Source organism: Hyalella azteca, unplaced genomic scaffold, assembly GCF_000764305.2.
Source record: "Hyalella azteca isolate HAZT.00-mixed unplaced genomic scaffold, Hazt_2.0.2 contig6741, whole genome shotgun sequence".
Lineage (NCBI taxonomy): Eukaryota > Metazoa > Arthropoda > Malacostraca > Amphipoda > Hyalellidae > Hyalella > Hyalella azteca.
In genome coordinates, this window is record NW_025936893.1 from 199,737 (window position 1) to 213,177 (window position 13,441).

Here is a 13,441-nt window from a genome sequence, read left to right on the forward strand (position 1 = left end):
TAAATAATAATAAGAATTTATTATTATTACTTAATAATAATTTATGTTCATGTACTCGTACTTCAGGGCTGAGAACTTGCCGGATCAGACTTGGTTGAATATTTCCTTGCCCCCCAAACTTGAGCGTGTTGCTCCAGGCGAAAAAAAAAACACTCTTAATAATTTCAATCAAGTCCGGAGGCTAAAGTTAAACATTCATTATCCTCTTCGGCGAACTCGAGCGTTTTTTCAGGCCTGCGCTCGGCACAAGGCTTATGATGTATGACTCGGTCTTTACGTCTAATCACATTCCATAAACTTGCCGGCTTCACTTATGAAAAATTCGATTCTCTGAAGTCTAGTGAGATTTATGGCGCGTAGTACGGTTCAAGTTGAAATGAATGAAGTTTTAGCAGTTGCATGGTAAAGTATTTAAAATAAGATCGTTATTAAATGCCATTTTGCCAAGTATTGTTAAACATGAAAATATATATAGCTGTTTTATATTAACTTTCAAGTGAGGGAAATTCAACTTCAGGAAAAAATGAGTTTAAATTGAATTAAAATTACGGGTAGATTCCCCTGAAAATTAATTAACGAGAAACTAATGAATGTGTTTGCTAGTCTTGATGACAAGGAGACACAATCTTGCTATCAATTATCTCGTACGTATCTTATCTCAAGAAAGATAGAGTGAAATTCCATGGATGAAATCCGTGTCGAGAATCAATGACTATAGCAATTGAGGAGAACTTAAAAAATATGCATTTAAAAATTACTTTTAAAGACATCACTTTTGAGGAGGCCAGTGCCTCCGATGTTACTCAAGTACAATGAATTTCTTATTTCATTTTTAAAAATTTAATTAAAAAAAATTTTCTAATATTAAAAAAATATTATTATTTATTTTGTCAATCGATTCAGCCATTGCCTCCGACTTTACGCAAGTGTGCAAAATTTCAGATCGATTGGAGAGGTAGAAGTGTATTAAATATCGATTATAAGATTTTAGCAGACCAACAAACAACTAAGAAGTGAAGTTAAAGAGAAGTGTTGTAAAATAAAATTTGAACTGCATTTGATAGCTTTATGAGTAATTTCATTCGATCTGAATTCTATTCAATGTTAAAAAACCTCATATAAAAAACATAAAAAATTAAACTTAAAATGACAGAAATAAACGACTATTTATTGAAAAACTTTGATAAACAAAGAAAAAATCTTACACTTATCAAATCAAGATGATAATGACTGCTAACGGAAGGATACGCAGCTAGAAAATACACGAAAGACTTCACAAATGCCGTTCTAATCTTCGAGAATTTTAATCATTTCTTCTATGAAAGATTTACCTGCAACCGACGAAGGCGTTATCAGCGAACTGATTGCAACTGATAAGATCTGGGCGACGTTCTTGCCTCTGATGATCTGTCTCAGTCCGGCTTCTGCTCGCGTCAGTTCTACTCAGTCTTATCTTCTGTAACCACATTACAGGCATAGCATCCATTGAGGTAAATAATACACTTTTAGAACCTTTTTTGACGCACCAACGTTGACATTACGTTATACAGGCTTGACAAATTAAAAAACTACGTTTGATTTTTAGGGAAATGTTATTTTAGCAAGTTTCTGTGATTTCGCTATTCATCCGCAAAACTAATTTGGTGACATTTTAAAGCTACTTCTGTAAGTAGCAAATTTTCTTGTCACGCTTTTGTTTAAGTTAAATTGGATTATAATATGCCATTGCTTTAAAAAAAGTATAAAAATGTTCAGAATCTAAAGTGAAGTATAACGTGATAAATTTTTAATATTTGTTATCGAACTTAATAAACGCTTGTTCAATAACAAATATTTCAAATATTTTTATCTCTGAAAACAGCATTTATATAAAATTAGAATGTTAACATACATATTATATGGATTAGGTTAGTTTACCCAAACGCGGCCGTGCTTTGGGATGGTTAAGCATAGCTTCCTTTGAATCATTGGTGGTTAATAGTTGGAACTATTTTTAGTGTGGGTTGAAATTTAGCTACAACAAATCGGTTTTTAATTTGAAGTCATTTTATAGATATAATGGTTATTGATATAAGCATTGATTTCCTGCGACTTGAAAATTTGTTGAATTGGGATAGGGGATGGTTGGCGCGAATAAGTTTTTACATATTCTAGAACAGCTCTCTAGTTATTGTTACGTGAGACTCGAAAAAATTCAAGGCTCCAATGCACAGATAATGAAAATTATGTATTATTGGTGCTGCATATAGGCCTCTGAGAGGCTGAAGAATATTTGTGGAGTAAAAATGCCAGACGGAATGTAAAAGATGAAAGACTTTTAATACATAATTCTTAATCGGTTTTAACCGTAAATAATCATTATTATTTTTTGGCTTCTTACGAAAAATTATGCAGAAATATATCTAATTATATCATTAATCTACTTAAATAACAAGAATTTTAAAGCAAGCCAAACCCCTATTATATTCATTATATCTTCATCGAAAGCCTTTCAGTTCACAAATTAAAAGAGCACAATATGCATTCAATAGAGAAAGGTAAAATTTAATCAAAAGAGCACCGAAGAAAAAGCGCCAAAGATATATATAATAAAAGTATAAAACCACCAAGCTTATTAGAGTTTAATATTTCTCGCAAGATTTTAGGACAGATGATGGAGCTGGTCTCTAAAACGTTTATAATGAAGATACGGGGAATCGACTCGCTGTTTTCTTTTCTTTTAAATACTTAACGTTATAGAGCACATCTTCTAGCAATTCAATTTGAATGAAAGGTACTAATTGTTAACGAAAATAAATTGGCTTTCCGTGAGCCATCTTCATAACTTCTTTCATGAGATGTGGGATGTATCTCGACGTAAAGTCTGTTATATAAGTTTAATATATGTTTAAAAATATAAAATACAAGCATTAGACTTCACCGTATATTAACAATAAGTGATCTAGGCCAAATATGTTTAAATTATTAAATTATAAATCTAGTAACCTTGTATGTATGCATTGACAAGAATCAGAAATTGATAAGGTTTATCTCACGAGTTTATCAGTGAGCGATGACTGTGAACATCCGCGGCTTGAAACTCTTGACATATGCCATGTGACTTGATTGACTACCGACTCATGATACTGTGTCGCAACGAAAATATTATATAGTATAATTTGAACCATGGTTTGTCGCAGTCAAGTAATGGAACACATTGCTAGACATTTCAAGCTTACATTGTTTAAATTCTATTTGTATAATAAACCAACAGTTTAAATTTTCATTACCTTGAATGGATGAACACTGAGGGTATGGAATCAAAATTAATGTCTAACTCCCATTTATCAAGCGTTATAATATGAGAAGGAAACAGAATTTGTCATTTTTTAAAATTGATGTTGAACTAAAGCAATAATGGGATTTGAAAATCCCGGTAACCGAACCTCCTGAATAAATTTAGAAACTCATGTACCGGTTATGAAAAGCCACTGCTGAGTCACATTCAACATAGAACATTCGACTTTTGTTTCTAAATCTTAAGAAAACTTTTTATGGAAGTTTACTTTACACAATAAAATTAAAAATTGCCATATTTTATCCAATCTTCTTCTCCACAGTCTTAAATGACTCTCTATTTTGCATCCAAAACTATGATTGCAAATCCTGGTAATTTCAGATCATAGAACCGAAAAAAAATTTTTATTCATCAATATGCTGTAGGAGACTTTCCCGACCAAATAATGATCCCTAGCACTTCCACCCTACAAAAAACCGCAATAGTTCTTCAATCAAGCACTTTAATGGACAGGGATTTTTCAATGAATAAGCAGTTCAAAAGAATATAATTAACAAAAGAATATATATAAATACACATCAACAAACCTAACATCACATCAACCTAGAACTTGAGGTTCTCTTCCAGGGCAAGATCAACCGGTACGATGACAAAGAAGACACACACTAGAGGTCATAGCTAAGGTGATTGAAAACTGAAAATGAGAAACCAAAATCCCATACCTAATTCATTGCAACTTAATAATAATAATATATTAAATCTATATCCTATACAATACCGCACATATTAACGTAAAATCTGAAATAAATGTTCCAAATCTGCGTCGAGATAATTGCTTGAATTCATCAATATAGTCCGTAATATATCCTCAGCAAGAAATTTAAATTTTTATCAAAACAAATTTCCAATTACGTTACCAAGTAACATTCTCAAATTTGTTTGTTTAAGTCTCCATCCAAATGAACGAAATTTCAATAGTAAATGATTTCATTTATTTTTTACCGCTTTTCATTCCTAGTAATCATAAATACTTTTAATATTTTTTATTTGAGCAGCCATGGCACAAATTTTTTTACATGATATAATTTTTACCGCTTTGCAGTCGTAGTAATCTCAAATATTTTTACTATTTTTATTTGAGCAGCCATGGCACCAATCGACTTCTACCACTCGCCGTTCTCTCCTCCAAGCCGCGCTTGCCTCCTAACAGCCCGACAGTTGGGTCTCGATATCAACATTAAAGAACTCAACTTGTTGAAGGGTGAACAACTCAACCCTGAGTTTACTCAACTCAACCCTGAACACACTGTACCTACTATCGTTGATGGTGACCATGTTCTGTGGGAAAGGTGGGAATTTTAATTAAATTAACTAATGGTTTAAAAAGAGCGTTGATTAGATTAGTGAGATTTATTCGGAGCGAAGTGTAACTCTACATTTTCGGTTCAGTAATGGAATTTTGGAGGATGTTCCCTTGTCCAAGAAACAGATGCAGAATGTTTCATTCCATTATCAATTGCATATTATCTTCTATATGTTCACACAGAATTTAGACGATTGTGAAATAACTTAACATGCTTCAATTTGCATACAGTCTACACATGAAAAGTGCGCGAATTTTTATTTAAAATTTTCCCTAATTCCCATGTACCGAGTTGAGCTGATTGATTTAACTACCAGGAATCTCCACAAACTAATTTTTCATTAGCGTACATTATTGGCAATGAAAGAATTTTATAAAATGTGCTCCAATTCATCTATGTATCAATGTATTAAAATTCAGAAATTGATGTATCTAATGCAAAAATTAATGACAATCATGATTACATGATAGATCTTATCGAGTCGCCTGCCTTCTTGGACTGGACCATTTCGTGGGAATTTGTTTCTTTTTGAGCGAAGTGCTAATTTTTGAGTGACATGCCCTTCTATACGCAAAGTGTACCTTTTTGAGTGAAGTGCACCTTTTTGAGTGAAGTGCACCTTTTTGAGTGAAGTGCACCTTTTTTGAGTGAAGTGCACCTTTTTGAGTGAAGTGCACCTTTTTGAGTGAAGTGTACTTTTTTGAGCAAAGTGTACCTTTTTGAGTGAAGTGTACTTTTTTGAGCAAAGTGTACCTTTTTGAGTGAAGTGCACCTTTTTGAGTAAAGTGTACCTTTTTGTGTGACGTGTACCTTTTTGTGTGAAGTGTACCTTTTTGTGTGAAGTGTACCTTTTTGAGTGAAGTGCACTTTTTCGAGCAAAGTGTACTTTTTTGAACGACATTCACCTCTTTTGGTCGCAGTCGCGCGATCTGTACGTACCTCGCGATGCAGTACGGCAAGGGCGACTGGCTGTACCCTGAGGAACCCAAGGCGCGCGCCAGGGTCGACCGAGCCCTCATGTTCGACATGGGCACGCTGTCTGCGCGCTTCGAAAACTACGTGGTAAGCAATATACGAGGAAAAAACACCAAAACAAAAAAAATATAACTCAGTACTCACTGCAGTGAGTTACAGAGAGCGCATTTTCTCGTCGACGAAAACTTGAGGTCACGGACGGACAGACAGACGGACATGGCGAGAAAATGCGCTAAAAACTGAGTGCATATGTGGTGGGCGAAGCTTTGGTAGTACCGAATTCACCCAGTATGTGAATATTCTACAGACATTTCTCAGTTAGTGTGCCATGCATTTCTGCCCTGTAAGGCCGTGATCCGCTATCGTAAATTTTTTTGTTGTGATACTTCTCGTCCTTTTTTAGAGATGCTAATTTTCGTGAGCAGCGTGCTACCATAAAATTTTGCTTTCTTCTGTGAAAATATGAAGGAAATGCGACTGACAGCTTGCAGGGTTGATGCCATGGGGCAAACACAATTTTTCCGAGCGCTTCTCCTGATTTAAAAAAGGGAAAATTTCAATTAACAACCAGCCTCTCTCAGGTCTTTCCACTTACCACACTGAACGAAATGTTGAGAAAATTAGAGACCTAATCCCTGAAGATCGACGTAGAAGTATTGAAGAACTTGCGGAACTGTCCCAAGGGGACTGTTGGAGCTCACTCCGGTAAATTGTGAAAGAAGATTTCGGATAAATGAATAAATTTTCAAACAATCAGTCCGGTTTTTTTTAGGTCCCTCTTGTATATTGAAAACTTTTAGTAAAAAAAATCACGAATTTTGTGTTTTGGCGGCGCATACATGTTACGTCAGCTAATACGTGGGGACAGTTTTTGGTTTGAACGCTTTATTTAAAAATATCTTGCCCAGCAAGTAAAGGGTGTGATTTCTCGAAGTAGTTTTTCTTTGTAGGTGAGGTTACACGAATGATGTAATAATGTTATAATGTTAATGTATTGAAGTAATTTTCAGGGCAGAGATAACTTAATCATTAACAAACACGACTCAATTGAGATCCTGCTATAACCTTAATAGAATAACTTATGATGCCTGGTAAATTTATTCAGAAACCAATTTAATAACTGCAGGTTTTCATCGACGACCGAGGCAATCAACTAATATTCGATCAAAATCTTTATTATTGATGGGGTTCCCCATTTGGTAACCGCCATATGATTGAACTAAGCACTAATTCAAATTACCTTCACATAGCTATTAAATTGCCCCTGTTCCTTGTCTTTCAACACAATATTTGGCTTGAATCACACCAGATTCGGCTTGAATTACCCCAGATTTGGCGTGAATTACCCCAGATTTGGCTTGAATTACCCCAGATGCCGGTGGTGTTTCAAGGCAAGAAGCCCGACCCAGAGGCGCTCAAGCGCCTCCAAGAAGCGGTGAAATGGCTCGACAATTTTCTGGAAGGCTGCAGGTATTGCGCCGCCTTGCACATCACAGTCGCTGACCACAGGCTGGCGGCCACTGTCGAGACCATCAGACAGTGCAAGATCAGCACCGCCAGGTGAGACATAGGGACTGTCGAGACCATCAGACGGTGCAAGATCAGCACCGCCAGGTGAGACTTAGGGGCTGTTGAGACCATCAGACAGTGCAAGATCAGCACCGCCAGGTGAGACTTCTGTCTCTTATACACATCTAGATGTGTATAAGAGACAGATATAATATAATATAATATACTGTAATATAATTTAATATGTTTGGTTGATGATGCGTCTTCTTTTGGAGTCGGCATCTTCGGAGATGCTCTCAGAGTGTGATCTATATTTCCATGACTGACTGGTGGAATTTCCGAACCAAGTTATTATATAAAGGGAAGAGTAAAAATTTGTAATTCCCTCCTCCTATAGATTGAACAATAGGCAGAGTAGCACAAAATGTGACAAGCTCCGGCAGCAGGTTGAAATTATTTTACAAAGGTCTGCCGAAGGTAATAGTTCTTAAATACGTGGCAATCATTATATTAAGCTCTACCTGAGGATCGGGTTCGTTGACTAAGGTAGTGAGGGATAAGTAAGACACATCAGTCCAGATAACGTATCTTGTATGCGGGGTGGTTATACAGAGTTACGGTACAGAGGTATAAGCTACGGGGCCGACCATAAGGTCGGAGGACTCTACTGACACGCTATAACGCGGAGCGCTGATCAACTACTGCGGGGGGCCTTACTTGAGGTTGCAGCCCTTATATAGGCAGCCCTTATATAGGCAGCCCTTATATAGGCAGCCCTTATATAGGCAGCCCTTATATAGGCTTAGTAGTAGGCTTCCGCCCACTACTAAGGTCTTGATCGCGTGATCTATCACGTGTCTTCCAGATGTTGACTCGTCCTCAATCTCTATCAGGTCAAGTGAATATTACGTCCCAATTACATACAATATTATGATTATAATGTGACGCCAGATTGACACCTGACTTACATGATTGTCGATGAAGCTTGAAACATCAAAGCCATATTGTTATTTCACCCACCCGCTTCAAGTTGACGATTCTTCCAACTGATGCAAGGAGGGGCCTTAGAAGTAAAATCTCACTTAAAAATTGTTTAGAAGAAAAAAGAAAATAACATCGTGATGCATAATTATAATATTTAGAAATTCACAATACAAGTAATGGGATTGGGAGATTTGACCCATGAATTATATCGTTTCCCTTGTCGTGATATTGCACTCATGTTCGTATTTGAAACAACTGTTAAGTCACTAAAATCACGTAACATCGCTAACTTGCTCGGTTTCCTTCGGAGTTGTTCTCGGAATTCATTGCCGTTCTTAGGTCGATAACATGGATTTTTTCAATCAGATAAACATATGATAATGGATAAATATAGCATGTCAGAATTATAGGTTGTTTTTCAGCAGTTACAGTTCGGTTTCAGCTACCTATCCGGTGGCATCTCACGATTCTCATCGGTTAGGAACTCTGTTTCCGCTCAGCTGTCAATGAGTGTGTTCACGATTCGCCACCGTTCATGACTGCATGCGTTTATTAATATATCCTGCACTTGTTAAATAAATATATAGATAATTTAGACATCTTTATGAAAAAAACTGTCGTAAAAAATTATTCGCCGACAGTAAAATTTGGAACCAATAACACTGTTTTTAATGTTACTCATGCTACCCATTACAATACTTTAAACAACATACTTTTTGAAGAACTGTTGTAGCTGCGCAGCTCGCCAGGTGTTGATTGTTGACCAGGTGTTCCGTTGGTTACTACGGGAGTGTTCTAAATAAGCTCATGTCTCATTTTATAAGCGGTCATCATCTGGAGTGGACACGAGCTTTGTGCATAATGGATTGAAAAGAAAATTTCTTGTTTCCCCACCGGTCGGGTATTTTAAGCTGTTTGTATTTACAAGATTTAAAGCTCGCGGCTTCGTGTATTTTTTTAGATTTCTTATCAAAGATTTACAACGCAGATTTTAAGTGCGTTTACTGGCCTTTTTCCCAACTTCTGCATCTATTATTTATCTAGCTCGTTGGGGTAACTGATATGTGTTGAAACTCTCCCGCAACACCGTCTGATGATCATTTACAACCTCTATTGTGGAAAAAACGTTTAGTCTCTAATTACATAATAACAGCGAGGAAAAATTAATTACCACTTAACGTGTTTGTGCTTTCACCAAAAACAGAAAAAAGACAACGCTAGCTGCCACTGAAACTATATTACTTCGTCACCAACAGAGAATTTTTTTTTGTAAAACGCCACAGCGTAGACTTGGTCTTATTCATCTTATTTTATAATTCTCACGCGATGGAGTGAATTTAAACCGAGCAGTTAGGAACATGGAAGTCTGTGTTTATTTACAGGTGCAGTGAAGTACTGCAAGGTTATGTACGTATGTGGGGCCGCGAGCCATGTCTCTCCTGTACTGCCAGCTCTACCTTACGTCACTCCACTCTGTCGCTTCAACAATGATATTGTGTTTCTGATATAGATCTGATGGCTGCGTTGTTAAAAATTTGTTGAACAGCTTATTGATCTTGATGTCTGTTAAGCTGGTTTTGATTTTTTCATCGTGTTCTGTTTAAACTGTCCTTACCTGAAACAATAACTCCATTTTATTCGCCTGAACTGAATTTCTAATGAACAGAAACCAAGTGCTTAAAATACCCTTAGATAAATTAACATATAAACTTTATTCAGATCGTTCTTCAACAAGATTGCCGGCGTTCGAGCCTATTGAAAATACCAAAGACGTTTGACGTACTTCCTGTAACATTACGATACGATGTAAATATTTATTTCCGAACGGTAAAATTGCTCACATGGGAATAATATAGGACAAAAAATTATTCCTGATGTGAAAGATTTGCATTTGGCAGTTTATCTTTAATTGTTGCGCTCAATTTTATTTTTTCCAGCTTACGTATACAACATGACTTGAACTGCCCTACCTTTTAACCTTCTCATGATGAAGAAGTAGCATACCTTTCATTCAAATAAACATGGTGCCTAATTATCAGAACACCGCTATGTACAGGTAGCGATTTATGTGTTGCCTGAGAACTGCTACACTGTTAGAAAAAAAGGTGAAAAAACGGTCCCACTGGCATTCTAGTGGCCGTTCGCTCCGTGAAAATAAACAGTTTCGCCGTTTTTATCAGATGTTTTACGGATTTCTAGTGTTAAATCAGATAAAAAACGGCAACACGGTGTTTCTTTTCCATGCCGACCGGCCACTGAAACGCCGGTAATACCGTTAACGGGAATTTTTCTAACAGTGTTAAGTAAACTTAATTCCGAACGGGGGCATTATAAAGAACATATCTGTGCCAATCTACGCACAAGAATTAAGTTGTACCTTTACGACTGCTCGGAAGTTGTGACGCGCCAACTTTCGATTGCGTGAAGCGACTGAAAATAATTAGCTATTAACAGCACGGTGCATTACGAAAGATTTTTTGTCGATACGTTAAGAAAAAAATTTGTGAACAAAGTTCAATCGTGTTTTTGCCTGCGATTAATTATAGTTTTCCATCGCATTAGAAATTATATGCAAATGTTGAAATTAAAATTATCGAGTTTTATAATCATTCACTAAAATCAAATCTCTATTGAATTGTAAAACAAAAATCAAATGAAACCTGACCAGCCAAGCATTGAATTTAGCTACAAAGATTGCTCTCTGAATCTTGGTCTATCGCAGTCGCCAATTCATAAATCTCAGACGTGTCTAAACTCTAGGTATTTCTCTAAGACAGATCCTCCAAGTTTTGAACGAGAAGAATTATTAATTTTTTCATTCTAAGGAATTACTTATACATTCCTGTGTCTGAGGAAATACATTTGTGTGTCGAACACTAACCAAGTATGCGATGTCGTTTCAAGATAAGAAGTTATTTTTTAATACAATGATAATCGTTACGAATGCTTTAAATTCATTGTCCTATTGGGACGTGCGGACAGAATGTGATTGAAATGTTAATAATATGCGTTAAAAATTACTTTTTAAAGACAACATTTCTAAAGAATCCAGTGTCTTTGTTGTTACACATGTACAATGAATTTTTAATTTTATTTATGTATATTAAAAAAAATAAAATTTTTTTAATATTTAAAATTTTGTAAATTTTCAAAATTTTATATTCTGTCAATTGATTCATGCATTCTCTCTGACTTTACGCAAGTGTGCAAAATTTCAGATCGATTGGACGGGTAGAAGTGTGTCAAATATCGATTATAAGATTTGTAGCAGACGAAATTATTTTTAAATTTGTTTAATATTGAAAAAATTATTTATTCTGTCAATTGATTCATGCATTGTCTCCAACTTTACGCAAGTGTGCATAATTTCAGATCGATTGGACAGGTCGAAGTGTGTCAAATATCGATTATAAGATTTGTAGCAGACAGACAAACAAACAAAAAATATAACTCAGTACTCACTGCAGTGAGTGACAGAGAGCCATTTTTTCGTCGACGAAAATTTGAGGTCACGGACGGACGGACAGACGGACAGACGGACGGACAGACAGACAGACGGACATGGCGAGCACAATAGTGCATTTTTTCCATAAATGAGAAAATGCGCTAAAAACAAAAAAAAAAAAAACAAACAAACAAGAAGTGAAGTTAGAGAGAAGTGTTGAAAAATGAGTATTTATCTTCTGATTTTAACCTATCACCGACTCAGAATTCAATTCCATCGCAGAGACTTTCCTCAAGACTAATGAACGAGCATGAAGCTCGTTCAAGTCCAATAATTTCTTTCCTAGACGCTACTGGTAGCACCCACAACGACACTCTACAGATTAGTTCTCCACGATGTAACTAAACCCGTCAACAAGATTGGACACACAAGCGATGAAGACAGCCCCCTTTTCCCCAATGGGGCTTGCCTTTTCTCCACTCTCTTTATAGCTTCTACATACACGGCCTCCCACCATCACTACACCATCACTACCTAATGATGATTATATTACATTTGCAGACGACATATGACTAATAACATTGCCCACACAACCACACAGCATTAGATACACAACATGCAATACAACAGATCGACAGCTTCGAAAACAAATGGCTCATTAATACGAAAACAAGTAAATTTGAAATCATCCCCCTCGGAAGGCGGAACACGTCCGATATTTCCATAGCCGATACCTAATACCCATACGCGAAAATAAGATCAATTTTAGGATTACACATCATCCCATACCGCTTTAGCTCCCAAGTATCAACTAGAAAACCAATATTATTGCATATTTTTTCACAAAATATAGAGATTTTACGCCCATCTCCTCACCCACATTATACTCACCAAGTACCCTACTTTAGTTAGATCAGCACTCATTTACCCGCGATACCTCTACACATCCTTCAAAATACTCCATATTCACACTAATGAAGCTGACATACAAATATCACAAACACACACTGGTACGAATTCACATCATGAAAAACACTTCACAAACACTGCAACATTCCAACCATCAACACAGTCCTTCATCAACATGCTTGCAAAACCTGGTCCACCATCGAATCATAAGACCTGCAGCTTTTTTAATCAACTCGTATTCCCTCCAGAGCCATAGACAATAACACCTGTTTTTAAAGAGCTCCAGTTTATTTTAACTGAGTTCTCCACCTCCATACATGCACACGAGATCACTGATCGACACACATACCAACCACACACATCTCAACCACACACATCCAACCATACACATACCAACCACACATATCCCAACCACACATATCCCAACCACACACATCCCAACCACACACATCCCAACCACAGACATCCCAACCACACACATCCCAACCACACACATCCCAACCACACACATCCAAACAACACACATCCAAACAACACACATCCAAACAACACACATCCAATCAACACACATCCAAACAACACACATCCAAACAACACACATTCAAACAACACACATCCAAATAACACACATCCAAACAACACACATCCGAACAACACACATAAAGGGCTATCTGAAATTGGTCGTCAGTTATTGAACGAACGCGTCAGGTGCAGTTGCACCTGTAGACTCCACATTACACCTGTTTGACCAACAATTGCACCTGGAGGGCGAGCGACTCACTCACCACCTTCATTATCATAAATCATCACCAATGTATCAAATCAAATTTAATGAAAAATAAAGAAAAGTAAAAAGTTCAAAATTGAAAAAAATGGAACCCATGAATCAATAATGTGAATACCACAACTATTTTTTCAAGAACTTTATGTGTAAATTCTGTAAATTATGAACAGCCAGGCGAACTTTCCAAAACCCTG

At 36.4% G+C, this 13,441-nt stretch overlaps 1 protein-coding gene across 1 annotated transcript; it reads left to right on the forward strand.

Moving 5' to 3' along the window:
- Positions 1-1,425: 1,425 nt before the first annotated feature.
- On the forward strand, positions 1,426-7,198 carry LOC108668643 (glutathione S-transferase D1). The gene is made up of 4 exons (XM_018155886.2): positions 1,426-1,490; positions 4,422-4,626; positions 5,562-5,703; positions 6,989-7,198. Exons 2-4 carry the CDS (start codon positions 4,424-4,426, stop codon positions 7,178-7,180), a joined length of 537 nt encoding a protein of 178 aa, XP_018011375.1. The 5' UTR covers positions 1,426-1,490; positions 4,422-4,423; the 3' UTR covers positions 7,181-7,198.
- The last annotated feature ends 6,243 nt before the right edge of the window (positions 7,199-13,441 follow it).

Excerpts from the sequence above, each read along its gene's own strand:
- LOC108668643 (XM_018155886.2), top strand. The coding sequence starts at position 4,424 with ATGGCACCAATCGACTTCTACCACTCGCCGTTCTCTCCTCCAAGCCGC. Across the intron at positions 4,627-5,561 it reads GACCATGTTCTGTGGGAAAG|TCGCGCGATCTGTACGTACC; the intron begins GTGGGAATTTTA and ends TTTTGGTCGCAG. Across the intron at positions 5,704-6,988 it reads CGCGCTTCGAAAACTACGTG|ATGCCGGTGGTGTTTCAAGG; the intron begins GTAAGCAATATA and ends GAATTACCCCAG.